This window comes from Cervus elaphus, chromosome 23 (genome assembly GCF_910594005.1).
Source record: "Cervus elaphus chromosome 23, mCerEla1.1, whole genome shotgun sequence".
Taxonomy (NCBI): domain Eukaryota; kingdom Metazoa; phylum Chordata; class Mammalia; order Artiodactyla; family Cervidae; genus Cervus; species Cervus elaphus.
This window is the reverse complement of record NC_057837.1, coordinates 43,347,581-43,368,540: the sequence shown is the minus strand read 5'-3', so window position 1 is coordinate 43,368,540 and position 20,960 is coordinate 43,347,581. Positions and strand designations below refer to the sequence as shown.

The 20,960-nt window shown below is 42.3% G+C and overlaps 2 protein-coding genes across 5 annotated transcripts in view; both read right to left on the bottom strand.

Moving 5' to 3' along the window:
• The window catches only part of LOC122681080 (dihydrodiol dehydrogenase 3-like), a 31,834-nt gene extending 30,870 nt beyond the window's left edge, over positions 1-964 (bottom strand). The window contains exon 1 of the mRNA XM_043882802.1: positions 872-964. Within this exon, the coding sequence (XP_043738737.1) occupies positions 872-964 (93 nt within the window). The remainder of the gene's footprint in view (positions 1-871) is intronic.
• Positions 965-5,061: 4,097 nt separating this feature from the next.
• Positions 5,062-20,960, bottom strand: part of LOC122681814 (prostaglandin F synthase 1-like) — a 53,915-nt gene continuing 38,016 nt past the window's right edge. The window contains exons 1-9 of one of the 4 annotated variants that reach the window (XM_043884277.1): positions 17,377-17,505; positions 14,965-15,132; positions 14,575-14,691; positions 12,822-12,899; positions 12,289-12,411; positions 10,314-10,423; positions 9,275-9,440; positions 6,196-6,278; positions 5,062-5,730 (exon numbers count right to left, since the gene is read on the bottom strand). In XM_043884277.1, coding sequence (XP_043740212.1) covers positions 5,688-5,730; positions 6,196-6,278; positions 9,275-9,440; positions 10,314-10,423; positions 12,289-12,411; positions 12,822-12,899; positions 14,575-14,691; positions 14,965-15,132; positions 17,377-17,460 — 972 coding nt within the window. In that variant the 5' untranslated portion in view covers positions 17,461-17,505 and the 3' untranslated portion in view covers positions 5,062-5,687. Of the gene's footprint in view, positions 5,731-6,195; positions 6,279-9,274; positions 9,441-10,313; positions 10,424-12,288; positions 12,412-12,821; positions 12,900-14,574; positions 14,692-14,964; positions 15,133-17,376; positions 17,506-20,960 lie in introns of those variants that run through there. The other 3 variants (XM_043884280.1, XM_043884281.1, XM_043884279.1) reach the window with 3 other exon arrangements.

Here is a 20,960-nt window from a genome sequence, read left to right as displayed (position 1 = left end):
TTGATCTTGGGTTCTCCCCCAGTTTCCACTGCCTATCAGTTGATCTAAAGAGATGGGGCTCTGCCTGGCTTGGTCATGAGACACCATAAGCAAATGGGAACCCTCAGCTAGTCCCTGCACTATCCCCAAGTTAAAGGAGAATTTACTCCATGATTCTGAACAGCTTGCTTAAGTTCCTTTAGTATTTTGAAGAGAATCCATTTGTGTACAGCCTCACACACCCCAGTAGGATTATTAGGATCTGTCCCAGTAGCTATCCATTCATGTATTGTCACTAGGAATGCCATAATCATAGCCTCCAAGTCACCCTCCTGTCGAGTCCAACAAACACCTTTCTGGAGGGGTGACAGAACTGCTGTCTGTTGTAAGGAAGGAAAAGCTTGAGCCGCTCCAGCGGTTAAGGCAGGAGAGGGCAGAGGAAACCGGTCTTTCTCAAAGGCGCAGAAGGAACTGCAGCTTTAAGAGCCTCCTGCGTTTTTTGTTCTACCCCCTTGGGCTCTGCATTTTCAGGTCCTCCCTCATGATGGGATTTCACTTTCATCTTCACTCCCTTCTGAGCTTTCCGGGATCTGAAGAGGTTCCAAAACGGATTTTATCAGTGCCCAAGTTGAGGGCACTCCCTTGCAAAGAGGTTTCTCTAATTCACTATCTACCTTCTCCCACGTTCGTAAATCTAAAGTACCAAGAGAAGGGAACTATAATCAGTGTTTCTCAATGGTTTGTGACAGCTCCAATAGCCGGCCCTCACTTGTTTTTGTTCCCCCTGCTTTCAAAAGCTGCCTTTTGTTCCCAGCTTTCTGAATTCCCATGCCCGGTTTCAATGCCTGAGAGAGTATCACTTACCACAAAGGAGGATTTTCAGAGGCCTCACCCCACTCTCCTGCAGGACCAAGCGCCGCCCATATTTCAACTTCAGTTTCTCTCTCACCGATCCTTCACATCCCAGCCCCGAGTTGGGCGTCATTTGCTGCAGTGAGCGCAGCAGGTAGGGATCCAAAGTGGTCAACAATCAACACGCACAGTTTGGGAAAAAGAATCTAGATACAGAATGAAAGTTTTAAAGATGGTACTGTAGTACTCAAGACCTCTTGGATCAAGAGCGCTGTTCCTCGGAGACACATCATTTTTATTTAGTGTCTTGGCAAGCAGAAACTATCTGTTGTGCTGCGATGAAGTCCACCTCCTGTGTCCCCAGGCACGTCTCCCATTTTATTGATTACTTTAACTTATCTTTGTTATTTCCTTGTACAAGGGCTATCGCCTAGCTGGAGGTCATAGACCCACATATGCCTTGGGAAAACATCTTGGTGTGTGCACAACCCATGTTCTGAACTTGCCCTCACCTGGCGTTTCAAGGTCCACACTATGCTTTTCCTTAGCTTAGCAGGGTATGATGACTCCAACTAATCAACCCGATGTATTTTTATTTGGGTTATGCTGTATTGCTCTATTTTACTTTTATTCTTTTCCCATGGTGATTTTTCTCATGGCTTAACCAGAGCAACAGGCGGCTGACTACTAACCCCTGCATGTGGTGGTGAAGGTTTAGTCAATAAGTCATGTCCAACTCTTTTAAAACCCCATGGATTATAGCCACCAGGCTACATAGTTCATGGATTTCTAGGCTAGAATACTGGAGTTGGTTGCCATTTACTATACCATGGGAACTTCCTGGCCCAGGGATTGAACCGTGTCTCTTGTGTCACTTGCATTGGGGGGTGAATTCTTACCACTGGGCCACCTGGGAAGCCCTTACAGAAGTGACAAGGGAGAAATCCTACAAAGATTACAAAACCAGATATTTTGGCAACATGTATATTGAAAGCTAATTATTAATAGCTTTAGGATACCATGTGCAGGATGCAAAGAGACTCTGTTGTTTATACCTTGCACTTAGTTATAGAACATTTAGAGTACTCTCATAATGTAGCTGAAACATATTATACATACTTTATTATCTTGTTCAACATTATTCATAAGAGGAAAAACTATGAACAACTGAAATTGCAACAAATTTGGGAAGAGTAAGGGAAATCATGATGCACTGGTACAAGTAGATATTGTGAAGGAAAATGCAATTTAACACATAGAGTGATGTCAGCAAAATAGTGATCTAGGAGGAGTGAAGTCTCCCTTGGAAAGGGAAGCATGGAAAGAGAAAGCAGCTGAAAAACATCACAGGAGTTCTGGGAAACAGTCAAACAAACATCTATAGCAACAAAGTGAACACGCAACTAGGGAAGATCCAGAAGACTGGAAGAACATTTCTGTGTGTTTTTGTTCACACTCACCTCTCCCCTGACTTGAACAGAGCCATCTTGATCTGTAAAGGGTGGTGGCTCAGCACCCTGGTGCCTCCCTCAAAGCAGATTCATTGCAGAAATCCTCTTGTGCAATATTCTCTCCTACTTGGGAGCTGCCTGGAGACTGATATCCATTTCACTTAACTGAGCTTAAACTGAAGAGCAGCTGGAGTGGTTCTTTACAGTTGCAAGCAAACTATATATATATGGGGCCAAGGACAAGGGAGTAAGGGTGGAGACACACACTAGACCATGTAAAACACTGATAGAACTGGAGTGTGGATTTGGGGGTTAGTAGGGCTTTGAGGAGAAAGAAATGGCACCCCACTCCAGTACTCTTGCCTGGAAAATCCCATGGGCGGAGGAGCCTGGTAGGCTGCAGTCCATGGGGTCACGGAGAGTCTGACACGACTGAGCAACTTCACTTTCATTTTTCACTTTCATGCTTTGGAGAAGGAAATGGCAACCCACTCCAGTGTTCCTGCCTGGAGAATCCCAGGGATGGGGGAACCTGGTGGGCTGCCGACTATGGGGTCGCACAGAGTCGGACATGACTGAAACGACGTAGCAGCAGCAGTAGGGCTTCAAGGAAGGAAAGGAATCAACAGAGAGTGTGTTTTCAGGCCTCTGTGTATCAGGAACTGTCCAGCTTCTAAGATGTGAGACCTCCAAGTTTTCCAAAAGGCTTAACTTCCAGAGATAGGGCAGTGTGTCTCCCTGCACTTTCTGAGCCTTGTAAACACATTCCTAGGTCATACTGGGACTGCTCATGAGGAAGCAGGTTGCAGGAGTGTGTCTGAGGGTGATGGGTGCCATACTGTGTTTGCCTAGACAAGGTGATATTAGTTCAAACAGTAAATAATCTGCCTGTGATGCAGGAGACCAGGGTTCAATCCCCAGGTTGGGAAGTTCCTCTGGAGAAGGAAATAGCAACCCACTCCAGTATTCTGCCTGGAGAATTCCATGGACAGAGAAACCTGGCGGGTTACAGTCCATGGAGTTGCAAAGAGTTGGACATGCCTGCACGACTAACACACACACACACACACACAGGGCACTCAAAAATAGTCATAAATTCCCCAGAACCAGAGCCACTCAGGGGTCAGGTAAGTTGTGACTCAGAAATGAACTGAGTTGCCATTAGTTTCCTGTTGGGCTGACCCCAGGACTGGGCACATGTCACACCTGCTAGGGAAGGACAATCAGGATGTGGTACAAATCTGCAAACAGTGGGTATGCTGTGGTTGTTCAAGCACCCAGTCATGAACACACAGAGGAAGAGAGAGAAAAGACATACAATAAAGAAACGTGAAAAAAGAAAGCTAAAAAAGAGACAGAGAGGAAAAAAGAAAGAGAAAACCATGAGTCAAGACACTGTTTTTGTTACTGCTTAGTTGCTAAGTCAAGACCCTTCTTTTGTGACCCCATGGATGGTAGCCCCACAGGTTTCTCTGTCTATGGGATTCTGCAGGCAAGAATACTGGAGTGGGCTGCCACTTCCTTTGCCAGAGGATCTTCCTGGATCAGGGATCCAACCCTCATCAACTGCATTGGCAGGCAGATTCTTTACCCCTGCCCTACCTAAGAAGTCTGATCCATGAAAGAAATAAAAGAAATTGGCACCGACTCTTCCAAAACTGTCACAGGAGCCACAATTAGTGCATAGTGAGTGTCACACACTGTCCTGGGGAGGAGCTTCAGGTGGGCAAGCTGACGCTGAGATCACCGCCCCCCCCCCCCGCCCCCAGGAGCATATCAGGGTCACATCTCCTGAAAACACACGACACCAGCAGGAAGCCCCCTCCACCAAGGCTGTAAAGAACCATCCCCACGGAGCTGGGTGGGAAGGGAAGAGAAGCCATCAGATCAGGACTGAGTTCACAGGAGGGCCCCAGATGAGGAGGGGGGACAGGGAATTGGAGGTCCTCACTGCAGAGACCCGTGCACACCATGCACTGGGCACCGCAGCCCTGGGACGACCCCGGGAGGTCACAACTCCGCAGCTGCTATGAACCCAGAGGGGCCCACAGGAGGCTCCGGAACCTGACTCCTCTCCTGAGACATGCACCCGCTTCTGCTCCTGGAACAGATTGAAGGGGTCACCGGACGCTGCCCAGGACTTGGCCGATTTACTGGGCAGCCCGTATGCCCCCAGCCCAGAGATGCCCCCCTCAGTGCCTCTGGATCCAGTTCACTCTCCCTGGGGCAACGGCCACATGTGCTGGGCAGAGTGGGTAGTGGGGGATACAGAGTTGTATCAGACCAGCAGGACGTCTGGACAGGCCAGGATGGTCATTGGCTATCAGAGAGGAGCCCAAGGAGCAGTGTTCTGGAAATATCCTTCTCCATTTCCCTCACAGTAAAGTTCTTTAAAAGCCTGTGTGACAAGGACCCCCCGCCCCACCAGCTCTCTGACTTGTCTTCAGCTCCTGTCTCCCCAACTCACTAAATCCACCCACATCAGCCAACTTGCTGGCCTTTAAATGTTCCATGAATATTCTTCCTTCCTGGAGTAAGTGTTTACTATTCCAGAGAAATGCAGGGAGCTGCATTTATTTTCAAGGCTGTTTGTAAAAGCAAGCCTGTTTGAAAAGGTATGTGAGGTGAAGAGGATTTGGTGTCTCTGCCTAAAAGATGTACAGAGGAAACGGGAGATATTGTGCAGAATTATCTCAACAGACACTTACCCATTTCTAACAGCTAAATTCTCCTGATATCATTCACAGTCTCATTCTCCACAAGACTCAAGACATTTCTCATTTCACTTATTGACATTTATTGATATAACAATTTCTTACTAAAGAATGGTCAATAAAGTTTTCCTGAATGACCAATGAATAAACTCAAAATATGTAAGGATTCATCAATATGCTGAGCATGGGCAGACAAACAAGAAATTACATAAATGGGTAAGATGTGCTGCTTACTATACAGGAAGAGAAATATAATACTGGATTTTTTAACTCATATTTTTAGCTCACCAAGATACTTAGGCTATGTTTCAAGAGAAGTATACAACCTGTAGATTGAAGTTTGTTTATCTTTGTAAGTAAACAAACGCACACATTTGTCTAAGAAAATCACAAGGTAAACGCATCAAAGGTAACTGTTATCCAATGGGTAAACACAGCTGATCATCATTGCCCATCCTGTCCCTTCTCTATCTAAATATTCTGTCATACATATGTATTATTTCAATCATCAGGAAGAAAGAGTATTCTTACTTTGAAGTCTATGCTGTTTCATAAACTGTTTATTTTTAAAAGGAAAGGCATGGTTTCAGAAGTTCAGACACTTGATTTAAACTTCTCCTTCAGGCACAAAAATTTTCTTCACCACTCTAGAAGTAACAAGTTATGGAAGAACCACAGTGAGAGCTGAGAGTCAATATTCTTCAGAGAATGGATACTCAGGGTGACTGACACCACTGGAAGACAAAGAGATGGATTCATTTATGAAACCTGACATCATTATAACACCGTTTTAATTAATATATTCCCCTGACATAAATAGAATTAACAATTAAACATGTTCACTGGTCACTGAAAGAATAATCGGCTGCAGGCATTGTGCCCTTTGTGTTTCCTGGCTCCCGGTACACCAGGAGCACAAGGTTTAGGAGAACAAACAAGTGAATTCATTCACCTCAATGTCAACTGTGGAAGTTTTACTGATGGGCTATCCTGGGCCCCAATCACATTTCTGTTGATCAAGGATGGAGCTCTGGAGGAAATCTGGTTTGAGGTCTGCCGGAAGTACCTGGCTGACTCCTACACTAGAAATCAAGACTGTCTTCCAAGAATTACGCTTTTAAAAAGCTTAGTTTCCCTGCTCACCTGCCTGTGACAAAAAAAAAAAAAAAAAAAACTGTGTATGTGAAACAGTCACTTACATTAGAAATTCATAGTATCTTATATTTCTGTTGAGGCCATCAATTGCTTTCATGTCATCCAGACTCAATTCAAAGTCAAACACCTGGAAGGAAGGAACAATCACATTAATCTCTCCCAGAAGGAGCTGACCTCCCCCTGGGGACTGGAGGACTTTCCAGCTGGATGGAGACAAGAAGAGGGGGCAGGAAAGCCATGTGTGTCTTCAGCTTACAGGAGAACAACCTGGGCCCCTCTGCTGAGTTCTCACCTCTCCTTCCTACACCCTCTCCTTCTCTGTCCACCTCACAAACATTACAGTGCATCAGTCCCTTATCTTTCTGAGTGAATCACTTGTGACAGAAAACAAACTAAAACCTGCTTTTTCCAAACACACTGCTTTAGACACTCCTGATTTGATACTGAACCTGAGCTAACATTAGACTGTTTGCCTCTCCCCAACACGCCCTAAGGGTGACAGCATTCAGCTGAAGCAGTGTGGGAAGGAAATGCCCCCTTGCAATCCTGTTCAGGAATATGTTATGAAACTTGTTCATTATCTATGAGTAAATCTAAGGAAACCTATACATCAATGCCTTAGTGGAGGAGATCCCAGTGTTGGGAAAATGTCCTGGAGAAGGAAATGACAACCCACTCCAGCATTCTTGCCTGGAGACAGAGGAGCCTGGCAGGCTACAGTCCATGAGGTCGCAAAGAGTCAGACACAACTAAAGCAACTAATGCTTTAGTGTAAACAGTTATGAATGAAAAGTGTTTAAAACATTAAAGAACAACAAATTATTAAAAATTCACATCACAGTCAAGAAAAAAAAAGCTCAACTTTCTAAAGAAATACATTTTCCAGAGTGATTCAGTGTGACATGAACATGACTTAAACACATATTCATTTGTGGAAATCAGTAAAGTGATACTAAATTTTAAGTAAAAGAACAGCTAGTCAAGAGCCGTCAAGACATCCTTAAAAACAAATGTACCATTCTGAGAAAGAACATTTATTTTCCATTTTAAAAACACAGGACAGAAAACTGAATAGTTAAATAGAAGAGAAGGGCCACAAATGTACTTATGGACACTTGTTATATGACAGAGTTGATAATGAAAATCTATTAAATATATTTCAACAAACATATAGGCAATCATTTTTATATCACATTAGAAAATCAGTTTCAGGTGTATTTTTGAATCAAATTTGAATGGAAACAGAAAAACAAATTTTTCAAGGGCCCATGCACCTGACTCTTGACATGGGCTGACCTGTAACTTGCAGTGAGACTGAAATTTGTAAGCTGTGGTGACTTAGTTCTGAGCTGAGATGATGACATAGATTTTTTCCCACTCTCTGGCTTGAAATCACAGCGCTATCCTGAGATGAAAATCAAGTTAGTTGACCACAGTCTAGCCAAATATATATGAAAAACTGCATGGAAAACTGTGCAGGCTCCTCTGAGAAGAGTCATATCCCCCTGCTACAGCAGAACTGCCAAACTGCTCTGCACTGAACTGCAAATGCATTAGGGAGCCCAGCCAAGAGGACAACAGTTGAGCTGAGTGCAGGTGGAAACTCAAACCACAGAATCAAGAGATGCATAACTGATCTCTGCATTAAATCTTAAAACTGGGGAGAGTTTTCTATACACTTATGCCTAAGGGTAGAGTAATGGTCTCTTACACAGAAAACAAATGAGAGACATCATGCAAAATTGGACAAAGTCTTGAAGAGGAACTTCACAAAGACAGAAACTCAAGAAGGTTAAATATACGAAGATGAAACCTTATTAGTATTCAGGAAAATGCAAAACAAAACCACGATGGTTTGGAGATGAAAGATTGCTGCCATAATTTTCATGCCCCAAAATTCACATATGGATGGTGTTAGAAATGGAGCCATTCATGGGTGATTAGGTCATGATGATGGAGCCTTAGTGAATGAGATTTCAACAATATCACAGTCATCTAAGAAACTTGGGAGAACTCTGTTGCCCCTCCACCATGTTAAGATACAAGGAGAACCTTATGACCTAGAGGAGGGGCCATTACATGACCATATAGGCACCCTGACCTCAGACCTCCAGTTTCAGAAATGTGAGAAACAAATTTTCATTGTTTCTAAGACACCAAATCTGCGGCTTTTTGTTAAAAAAGAAAAAAAAAAAGTCCAAAAGGCTTAAAATAATCACATAATGCAATTTCATCCATTGAGAACAAAGGTAAGAAGACATCATTTGTACAAGGTGATAGGATAAATTGCAGACCTAGCACTGGAACTAAAATCTCCATTTTCTGTCCAAATGTATTTTCTTGGGCTCCAAAATCACTATAGATTGTGACTGCAGCCATGAAATTAAAAGACCCTTGCTCCTTCTAAGAAAAGCTATGACAAACCTAGACAGCATATTTAAAAACAGAGACGTTACTTTACCGACAAAAGTCCATAGTCAAAGCTGTGCTTTTCCCAGTAGCCATGTATGGATGTGAGAGGTACACCGTAAAGAAAGCTGAGCAACAAAGAAATGATGCTTTTGAACTGTGGCATTGAAGAAGACTCATGAGAGTCCCTTGGACTGCAACGGGATCAAACCAGTCAATTTTAAAGGAAACCAGTCCTGAATATTCATTGGAAGGACTGATGCTGAAGGTGAAGCTCCAATACTTTGGCAACCTGATGCAAAGAACTGACTCATTGGAAAAGACCCTGATGCTGCAAAAGATAGAAGGCAGGAGGAATAGGGTAAGATAGAGGATGAGATGATTGGATGGCATCACCAGCTTGATGGACATGACTTTGAGCAAGCTCAAGGAGTTGGTGATGGACAGGGAAGCCTGGTGTGCTGCAGTCCATGGGGTCGAAAAGAGTCAGACAAGACTGAATGACTGAACAGAACTGAACCCTCTCCAGCCAAGCCACCTCTCCTGTTGCCTCAGTAGAAGGAGAAAACCATCAGGAATATACATAAGGCATTCATGCACAGAGAAGAACAGGTAATTCATCTTGTCTCAAGGAAAGTCTTGAGAGACAGACAAAGAATGACCCTCATGAAGGATATTCCTTAGGACCCCTCTGCCAACAGCCCAACTCATCACCTTTATGTTTTCTTTGATCCGCTTCTTGTTGTAACTCTTGGCCAGAACCACAACCCCACGTTGTATCTGGTAGCGAAGGACAACCAGCGCAGGAGTTTGCTTGTGCTTTTTGGCAATGGCACAGAGAACTGGGTCCTCCAAGAGAACGGGGTGGTTCAGATTCACCCTGGAAGAAAATTCAGAAATGCTGAGATGCTGAGACTAAGTACTCACTTCGTGAGTAGTTTTTCCAAACAGATCAAGTAGGTACGCTCTACACCAGTGTTTCTCAAAGTGTGGTCCATGGACCAGCATGATCAACATCACCTGGGATTTTGTTAGAAATACAAATTTCATGGCTTAGCTGAAGGGAAACTGAATCAGCATCTCAACTGGATCACCTCCCATTCTGTGTTTACAAAGCTCTGCAGGTGATTCGGCTGCATTATTGACCTGAAACCAGGATTGCTAAAGTTGTGGGGTTTTTCTTTAATTCTTAGAGGTTGTTTTTCTTCTATAATCAAGGGCATCAACAGAGAAACAGAAGGGAAAGACCAGGGATTTTTTTTAATTTCACTTTCCTAAGGTATTGATAAAAAGTAAGTAGTCTCAAAATCAGAGACATTTATTCCCTCATTACTCTTCTTTAGATATTTACAAAAATGGTTAAAGTTTAGTTTTTTCTATCATAATAGACCTGAGAGTTGTATATTATTATCCCAATTTTAGGCATAAGGTAAATGAGACTTGGAATTTCTATTTTTAGAAATATGTTATTAGTTAATAACTACATAAATCATGACATAAGCTTGTGTCTCTGGTTCCAACTAGGAGATTATATATACATTTTAATGAAAACATTTGTTAATGATGAGTCTACAAGCTAATACAATGCGTGAAAAATGGCTGGGTGATGGGAAGTTAAAAGAGAAGAAAATATTCCATCCATCCCCTCTCTCCCCTCTGCTTATGAGAATTATCTGAGTACTGTATTTTAAAATATCTCATCAAAAATTGAATTTTAGGGAAACTCCCACTTGTCTTCAATAGGATTCAGTACCATCCTTTTATTCGTTGGGATCCCAGAGCACCGTAGGCAACAAGAACAATATCATGTGACTTGCAGAAATCCAACAGTTTGCTCTGATTGAGATAAGGGTGACATTCCACCTGTAGAATGTCAACAGAGAAGAGTGTCAGATTATTTGAAAAGGTAATATTAATATGACAGAGAAAGATTAAAAGTTTTAAGTGCCTACAGGAAAGATAAACTGTGGAAAATTTTGAAAGAGATGGGAATACCAGACCACCAGACCTGCCTCTTGAGAAACCTGTATGCAGGTCAGGAAGCAACAGTTAGAACTGGACATGGAACAACAGACTGGTTCCAAATAGGAAAAGGAGAACGTCAAGGCTGTATATTGTCACCCTGCTTATTTAACTTATATGCAGAGTACATCATGAGAAATGCTGGGCTGGAGGAAGCACAAGCTGGAATAAAGTTTGCCGGGAGAAATATCAATAACCTCAGCTATGCAGATGACACCACCCTTATGGCAGAAAGTGAGGAAGAACTTAAGAGCCTCTTGATGAAAGTGAAAGAAGGAGAGTGAAAAAGTTCGCTTAAAACTCAACATTCAGAAAACTAAGGTCATGGCATCTGGTCCCATCACTTCATGGCAAATAGATGGGGAAACGGTGGAAACAGTGGCTGACTTTATCTTGGGGGACTCCAAAACAACTGCAGATGGTGATTGCAGCCATAAAATTAAAAGATGCTTACTCCTTGGAAGGAAAGTTATAACCAACCTAGACAGCATATTAAAAAGCAGAGACATTACTTTTTCAACAGAGGTTGTCTAGTCAAGGCTATGGTTTTTCCAGTGGTCATGTATGGATGTGAGAGTTGGACTATAAAGAAAATTGAGCACCGAAGAACTGATGCTTTTGAACTGTGGTGTTGGAGAAGACTCTTGAGAGTCCCTTGGCCTGCAAGGAGATCCAACCAGTCCATCTTAAAGGAGATCAGTCCTGGGTGTTCATTGGAAGGACTGATTTTGAAGCTGAAACTCCAATACTTTGGCCACCCAAAGTCAGCGAAGAGCTGCTCACTTGAAAAGACCCTGTTGCTGGGAAAGATTGAGGGCAGGAGGAGAAAGGGACGACAGAGGATGAGATGATTGGATGGCATCACTGACTCAACGGACATGGGTTTGGGTGGACTCCGGGAGTTGGTGATGGACAGGGAGGCTTGGCGTGCTGCTGTTCATGGGGTCACAAAGAGTTGAACATGACTGAGCGACTGAACTGAACTGATAGGAAAGATTGCAATATTAAATGTAAACTGGAAATATCAACATCTAGAGAGAAATAGAGAAAAGTGTGTTTATACAGTTAATTTTATGACAGACCATGGATGGGAGAACCAGTCCAAGACTGAGTAATCAAAAGGTGTACTCTATATTTGAGTAGATATTCCCAGGTAAATGTTTTATCTTCTGTTAGCGTCTTCACGAGCCTTTAACTTCACCCTGTAACCTGGATGACTTTCATCATCACCAGCACATTTTTCTGTTCTGTGCTCCCTGTTGAGACTCATAAATGCTGAGACAACAAGACTAAGGATTCAGCCATCAGAACCCCACACAAACCCTTATCACCCATCTCAGCTGATTTGTTAATTTATTAATTTACTTTTCATTCTATGTTTTCATTGCTTCCTTCCTATACACAGTTCATTTCAGGGCACTTTCCCATCCAATCTTGTCATCCTTTAATCTCAGGGAAACACCTCCTACCTCTAGTTCTAGGTTTTACCTACAATTCATCAGGATGCCCTCCCCCACCTTTTCCATCCAGACTACATAGAGATACTATTTTGGGTTCTATTCACACCATCCAGATAGAGATTCTGTTCTCTAGAGTCCTCTGTCCACAAAGGTTGGATGAACAGGAGGGGAGGATAGACAGATGTTTGGCTCCAGTGCAAGAAGGAGGGTCTGAAGAGCAGGAGGGACAGGAGCTGAGTTGCTCACCTGGTTGCAGACGGGCTTGTACTTGAGCCCTGGCTTGTTCAGGATCTTCTCCAGCTGCTTGTGGTTGAAGTTGGACACCCCGATAGACTTGGTCAACCCTGCGTCCTTACACTTCTCCAGGGCCTGGGGAAGAAGAGGTGGTGAGCAGTCACTTGGAACGGGCAATAGAACAAAAATACATGCTGAAAAAAATCAATAAACATGGTCATGTTCAAGAATTAACATTGAGCATCAAGAGGAAAAAACAGAAGAAAGTCAACATGCAAATTGAAGAATTACCATTTCCTCCATAAAAAAAAAAACTGAAGAAGACATATCACATGGAAAGAAAAACACATTGTCTTCATTGTCCAAAATTCTCCATTTCATTCCTCTATGTAAACATTTCAGCAATGGTTTCTTCCCACATCCCAGCCCTTAGATTCATGAACTGCTGAGTCAGATGGTCCACAGCCCATTCTCACAGGTAGAAGAAATGAAGGAGGTTCCCCCTCTCCTGGCTCCTCCACTGGTTCTCTCCTCCCTGGACTCACCTCCCATGTGTGACAGAGATCCACCGAGTCAACTATCAGTTTTCCATTTTCATCTTTTGGAAAAAATTCCTCCCCTGGCTGGAACAGAAGCAGGAATATTAGGGATGTGACCAAATAATTTCTCCACAATTAGCCAGGCTGCAAGGCACCAGGAATTAAATCTCCATGAGGTAGGTTTACAACTTTCTACATACTAATATTTGTAAGGTGATTTGTGTATGGAGTTGTAAGAAATTTCTATAGGAGGGAGGCTTATTTTATTGTCTTACACTTATTATGTGTTACAAAAAATACAATTTTTCTATGTCCTAAAAAGAACTTCCAGTGACTTCTGTGAATTTTGTCTGTTTCCTGTACTTGCCTCTCTTGAAATGTCTCTGGTCTGAGAATGGCAGTAAGTTCCATGCCATAATTTCCAGAATAAAATTTGCAAGCTACATCTGGGCTAGATATCAGATTTCCTTTTCCCTTCGAGCATCAGATGCCCTAGAGCAGGCATGTAAACCAGCAAGGCTCTCGTTAGGTTTATATGGAATGTGGAAGATCCAGACATGCTCTCAAATATTCAAGACCCAGAGCCTTGAAATGCCCCCAAAATTATATTTGCTACCAATGGAAAATGTTGAATAAAAATATAGTAATGCCATGGTAAGGGATAGAAAAAGAAGACATTTCTGAAGAGTCCTGCAAATCCTCAAATTTCTCTGTGTCTGAGACTTGCAGCCTACATAGTCCACTTAGCTATTTTGCATTAGATGGCTTGAGTTGATGTTCTGTAACTTGAGATCAAAATTTCTAAGTAAACCATTCTTTCTCTTTAATTTCTTTTTTAATTGAAGCATAATTGCTTTACAGAATTTTGTTGCTTTCTGTCAAACATCAACATGAATCAGCCATAGGTAAACATATATCTCCTCCCTTTTCAACCTCCTTCCCATCTCCCTCCAAATCCCACCCCTCTAGGTTGATACAGTGCCCCTATATGAGTTCTAAGTAAGCATTCTTAATGACTAAGTGTGGTCTACAAATCTCTTTGTAAAGTCAGGCAGGACTGTAGACAAAGTCTCCCAATTCCCTATAAAGGTACAAGGTTTAGACTCACCCAAGAGGGAACACCACCAAATCTGCTCAATTTAGAAGGATGAAAGACAAGATAAACTCATCATGTTCAATGTAAGGCAGTGTCATGCTCACCACAGCTGCACCAAACTCTTGGTTCATGAAATCCCCAGACGCTCAGGAGTCATAACCAGGACTGTGTGCAGAATTCACCTATTTCTACTTCCTCAAGTTTTTCAGGCAGAGACTCTCAGATTATTAACTCCTTTGTCTGGGAGGCATGTAACGGATTCAAAGAAACTCGGTAAATAGATGACCACAAATGATTATTTGGGGGATTCTACTCTAGTGAAGAGTTGACTCATTGGAAAAGACCCTGATGCTGGGGGAGGGGGGGGGTTGGGGGCAGGAGGAGAAGGGGACCACAGAGGATGAGATGGCTGGATGGCATCACCAACTCGATAGGCATGAGCTTGAGTAGCCTCCGGGAGTTGGTGATGGACAGGGAGGCCTGGCGTGCTGCGATTCATGGAGTCACAAAGAGTCGGACACGACTGAGCGACTGAACTGAACTGAACTCTAGCATAATCATCCCTTCAATCTACCAAGAAAAATCTTAATTCAACCATCCATGCAAGTTGACACACATTCTAACACAAGATATAATATTGATGTAATCACACAGATTTCCAACCTTCATAGCCAGTGGAAAATGAATAATATAGAGATCGACATAGTCCAGTTGAAGATTTTTCAGTGACTTTTCCAAGGCTGGTCTGACCAGCTCTGGCCGAAGAAAGGTGCACCAAAGCTGAAAATATTAAAGAATAGAAATTTTATTAATAATAATTTAGGAAATTTTCTTTTGATCTTCCCTTGTGGCTTGTGGGATATTACTTCCTTTACCAATGATGGTAATGTGCCAACTCTTAACCACTGAACACCAAGGATTTCTAATACCTTAAGAACATACCAAAAATCATAGTTCACCAATCAACTCTTCACCAAACAAATGATACTATTATGTATTAGTCACCTGGGCACACTCACTAGCCCACATATTCACACACACAACACACAATACCTTTGAAGTGTAGAATATGTCTTCTCTCTTCACAGTGCCATCTGCAATCTTGCTTCGAATGGCCTGGCCAACCTGCTCCTCATTTTGATACAAATGAGCACTGTCAACATGGCGGAACCCAACCTCTATAGCGAATTTGGTGACTTCCAGAGCTTCACTCTTAAGAAACTACATGAGCAACAAGGCAGAATTTGAACATCCACATGATTAAGAGATTGTTAGCACAAGCTTCGATTTTCCAAAGATTCAACTTTTCTTCATGTCTTTGATTAGATCTGTATGTGTGGTGCTGAACCCTGGACAGTTTCCCTGAACATTCTTGGTCAGATTTTAAATACACACAGTAACCCTCACATGCCTAATGATCTGTGGTCAATCACAGGCATCAGAGGACCTGAAGCCCACCTCCAGTTTCAGTGGACCCAAAGGACTCAGCATAAAGTTGTAGTCATGAATATTATTTGTACTATAAGATTCTTGCAGTAAAATCAACAAAGGTATACGGCATATGGTAAAGACATTAAACTACAGGAGATAGTGTGAGACAGGGAGCCTGGCCTGTTGCAGTCCATAGGATCACAAAGAGTCAGACATGACTTAGTGACTGAACAACAACAATAACAAAAAGCATTAAGAAGCAAGGTGAAAGCTTCTAAGACCACTGTCTACCAGTGAAGCTATGTGGAATACACCAAATGTAAACTGTATCTATTCAAGGTATACAAAGTGAAGTTCTCATATAAGGATCCATTGTTGATGATCACCAAAAACAAGCCAGTTAGCAGATCCCTCATTTCACTTACCTTACTTTATGGAGTTTGTAAGAAAACTTAAGATCTAGTCTCTACAAAATCTCAGGGTATCAACCATTATTTATAACTATAGTCACGGTGCTTGCATCAGGTCACCAACTTATTCATCTTATCACTGAAAGTCTAGACTGTTGACAAACATCTTTCCATTTTTCACAGGTTTGTCTTCAGCTTCTGGTCTCCATTTCTCTACTCTCTGTTTCTATAAGTTCCACTATTTTAGATTCCACCTATAAAGAGACTTCCTTGGTAGCTCAGACAGTAAAGCATCTGCCCACAATAAGGGAGACCCAGGTTTGATCCCTGGGTCAAGAAGATCTCCTGGAGAAGGAAATGGCAACCCACTCCAGTGTTCTTGCCTGGAAAATCCCATGGACAGAGGAGTCTTGTAGGCTACAATCCATGGGGTAGCAAAGAGTCGGACACGACTGAGCGACTTCACTTTCACTTTTCACAAAAACATCAAGTAGTATTTGTCCTTTTATTTCTGGCTTACTTCACTTAGTTAAAGTTCTCCCGATTCACCTGTGTGATTTCAAATGGCAGGATTAACTTTTTTTTAATGATGAATAATACTCCATAATTTTTCATGTGTCAGAATCTTTTCTACTTCAAGGAGATAGATAATTGGTGTAACCACCCTCTGTTGGGTGCAGTCCAGTCTTTCTTAAACACTTGGGCATTCAGGGATGTACTGAGGAAAGGACCAGTGAGCTTCAGTACTAGCCTGGACACTTTACTCCCCACACCCTACTTTGCACTACAAAATCCTGTCTTCTCTTTCCAAAATGCCTCTGAATATTTCCTTCTGTTCTCCAAATGACAAAAGTGAGATGCAAAGTTTCAGGATCAGACCTTGTCACAACCACATTCTCTAAAGACAAGATGGACAGTAAACTTTCTGGCTTCAGGTCTAGGTACTTGTCCGCTAGTCCCTTTTCTGTCCAAGCACTGAAAACTACACTTTAATAAAAAGACATTACAACACCCAAGAATACATTACACAACCTTGCCTGTAAGATGGTAGCTTATCCCCTCAAATGACACTATATTTTCCATTAGAAGAAGTTTCCAAGGAGCAACCAAAGTACAAGGCAAAACTTAGCTGGAGTGTCTTGCCTGGCACCTACCAGGCACCCCACAGTAGAAAAGCAGTTCTCTCCACTCTTTCCTATGCACCTCATCCTTAGGACCTTCCACCTCAAATACTTCTCTGGGTCACATCTTTTTTGAAGGAGATAAGAGTTCTGGAACTAATGAATTACAAAGAGAACCCCGGCCATTGCAATCGCCCTCAAAGCAAAGCAGTTGACAGTCAGTGATCTTGACAGCCGAATCTCACCTCTTCTACCAAGCTGGGAAAGAGACAGAAACTGGGGCAGGGGGCAGGGGGAACCAGAGTAATCTGCAGGTGAGCGAAGCCTCAGACCCTGATGCAGAGTGAAAACTGGATGCTCTCTCCCCTTTCACAGGACATGGTTCTAGCCTGGTTAGTGGCTAGAGAAGCTAGCCAGGAGCCCCGTGCTTGACAATCCAAGTCCCTTCCACTCATGTTACATCCACTACTATTTATATCTCAACCCCAAACCACCTCTGTTACCTCTTTACTTTCAGCGGTGCCAAATCCCAGGACAGGAATGAAGTGGCCGTCATTAAGCTTCACTCTCTGGCCTTTGGGATCCATTGCCTGTTTCACCTCTGAATAAGCAGACTGATCTTTTCTTCTGCCTCCAAGGTTATAAATAACAGGAAGTTAACGCCCCACCTGACTGTCCAATGTTAGCAGGTACATTGGAGGAGGAGAGGATTAAATCAGTGCCCATAGAGTAGGAAGAGAATTGAAGCCAGTTACATTGGTAGTTTTTTTTTTTTTTTTTTAATCAGAATAACTTCAGTTATGTAATGGTGAAATGTGCCAAACAATTATTGCCCAAATATTACACAGAAACCTCCATATACCAGTCATTTTACTTTTCTAATTGTGAAGCCCACTTTTGATCAAACATCAATTGAAACAACTATTTCATAGTACAGAACGGCACACTAATCACACAATTAAAAAGTGTTCATTATTAAGCATTTTCCAAAATCTCTTAATAGAGAATCAAAACGTGAAACAAACCAAATTTGCCTTTTTAAATTTTCCAGCAGCAAAATTATTTTGCTTTAAACACCTATGGTGGTAGAGGTATAGTCAGTAAGTCATGTCCAACTCTTTTACAACCCCATGGACTATACTCCGCCAGGCTCCACAGTTCATGGAATTACTGGGCTAGAATATTGGAGTCGGTTGCCATTTCCTACACCACAGTATCTTCCTGATCCAGGGATCCAACTCAAGTCTCTTGTGTCACTTACATTGGCAGGCGAATTCTTACCACTGGGCCACTGGAGAAACCCTTACAGACTTGACTAGGGTGAAATTCTGAAAAGGATACCAAAACCAGACATGTTGGCCAAATGTTTCTTGGCATTAATCATTAACAATTTTGGATATCACGTGCAGGTTCAAACAGACTCTTGAGTGTTTATACCTTGTACTGAGTTGCATAACATTTTAGAGTACTCTTATTATGTAATCATTACATATTTTACATATTTTATTATCATGCTAAACATGCTAACAAGAAAAACCTATAAACAACTGAAATTACAACAAATTTGGGAAGAGTAAGGGAAATCATGATGCACTGGTACAAGCAGATATTGTGAAGGGAAATTCAATTTAACACATAGAGTGATGTCAGCAAAATAGTGAGCTTGGAGGAATGAAGTCTCCCTTGAAAAGGGAAGTATGGAGAGAAAGCAACTGAAAAATGTTGTAGGAGTTCTGGGAAATAGTAAAAAAAAAAAAAAAAATCTATAGCAACAAAGTGTACACACAATGAGGGAAGATTCAAAAGACTGGAAGGACATTTCTGTATGTTTTTATTCAGACTCACCTCTCCCCTAACTTGAGTGGAGCCATCTTGATCTGTAAAGTGTGGCGGCTCAGCACCCTGCTGCCTCCCTCAAAGCAGACTCATCACAGAAATCCTTGTGTGCAATATTCTTCCCTACTTGGAGCTTGCCTGGAAACTGGTGTCCATTTCACTTAACTCTGAGTTTGAACTGAAGAGCAGCTGGAGTGGCTCATTACACCTGCAGGGGGGACTAGATAAATATGGGGCCAGAACCAGGGAGTAAGGGTGGAAACACACACAAGACCATGTAAAACCCTGATAGAACAGGGGTGTGGATTTGGGGGATAGCAAGGCGTTCAATCAAATCCCTTATGACTATACAGTGGAAGTGAGAAATAAATTTAAGAGACTTGATTTGATAGACAGAGAGCCTGATGAACTATGAATTGAGGTTCATGACATTGTACAGGAGACAGGGATCAAGACTATCCCCATGGAAAAGAAATGCAAAAAGGCAAAATGGTTGTCTGAGAAGGCCTTACAAATAGCTGTGAAAAGAAGAGAAGCAAAAAGCAAAGGAGAAAAGGACAGATATTCCCATTTGAATGCAGAGTTCAACTCCTACAGCTCAATTCCAGAAAAATAAATGACCCAATCAAAAAATGGGCCAAAGAACTAAACAGACATTTCTCCAAAGAAGACATACATGGCTAACAAACACATGACAAGATGCTCAACATCACTCATTATCAGAGACATGCAAATCAAAACCGCAATGAGGTACCATTACACGCCAGTCAGGATGGCTGCTATCCAAAAGTCTACAAGCAATAAATGCTGGAGAGGGTGTGGAGAAAAGGGAACCCTCTTACACTGTTGGTGGGAATGCAAACTAGTACAGCCGCTATGGAGAACAGTGTGGAGATTTCTTAAAAAACTGGAAATAGAACTGACATATGACCCAGCAATCCCACTCCTGGGCATACACACTGAGGAAACCAGATCTGAAAGAGACACGTGCACCCCAATGTTCATCGCAGCACTGTTTATAATAGCCAGGACATGGAAGCAGTCTAGATGCCCATCAGCAGATGAATGGATAAGGAAGCTGTGGTACATATACACCATGGAATATTACTCAGCCATTAAAAAGAATTCATTTGAATCAGTTCTAATGAGATGGATGAAACCGGAGCCCATTATACAGAGTGAAGTAAGCCAGAAAGATAAAGACCAATACAGTATACTAACGCATATATATGGAAATTAGAAAGATGGCAATGATAACCCTATATGCAAAACAGAAAAAGAGACACAGATGGATTTTGGACTTTGTGGGAGAAGGCAAGGGTGGGATGTTCTGAGAGAACAGCATCAAAACATGTATATCATCAAGGGTGAAACAGACCACCAGCCCAGGTGGGATGCATGAGACAAGTGCTCAGGGCTGGTGCACTGGGAAGCCCCAGAGGGATGGGGTAGGGAGGGAGGCAGGAGGGGGGATCGGGATGGGGAACACATGTAAGTTCATGGCTGATTCATGTCAATGTATGGCAAAAACCACTACAGTATTGTAAAGTAATTAGCCTCCAACCAATAAAAATAAATGGAAAAAAACAAACAAACAAAGAACATCCAGGAGAGACAAGAAAGCCTTCCTCAGTGATCAATGCAAAGAAATAGAGGAAAACAACAGAATGGGAAAGACTAGAGACTCTTCAAGAAAATTAGAGATACCAAGGGAACATTTTGTGCAAAGATGGGTTCGATAAAGGACAGAAATAGTATGGACCTACAGAAGCAGAAGATATTAAGAAGAGGTGTCAAGAATACACAGAAGAACTTTACAAAAAAGATCTTCATGACCTAGATAATCACAATGGTGTGATCACTCACCTAGAGCCAGACATCCTGGAATGTGAAGTCAAGTGGGCTTTAGAAAGCATCACTACAAACAAAGCTAGTGGATGTGATGGAATTCCAGTTAAGCTATTTCACATCCTGAAAGATGATGCTGTGAAAGTGCTGCACTCAATATGCCAGCAAATTTGGAAAATTCAGCAGTGGCCACAGGACTGGAAAAAGTCAGTTTTCATTCCAATCCCAAAGAAAGGCAATCCCAAAGAATGCTCAAACTACCGCACAATTGCACTTTTCTCACAAGCTAGTAAAGTAATGCTCAAAATTCTCCAAGCCAGGTTTCAGCAACGTGAACCATGAACTTCCAGATGTTCAAGCTGGTTTTAGAAAAGGCAGAGGAAGCAGAGATCAAATAGCCAAC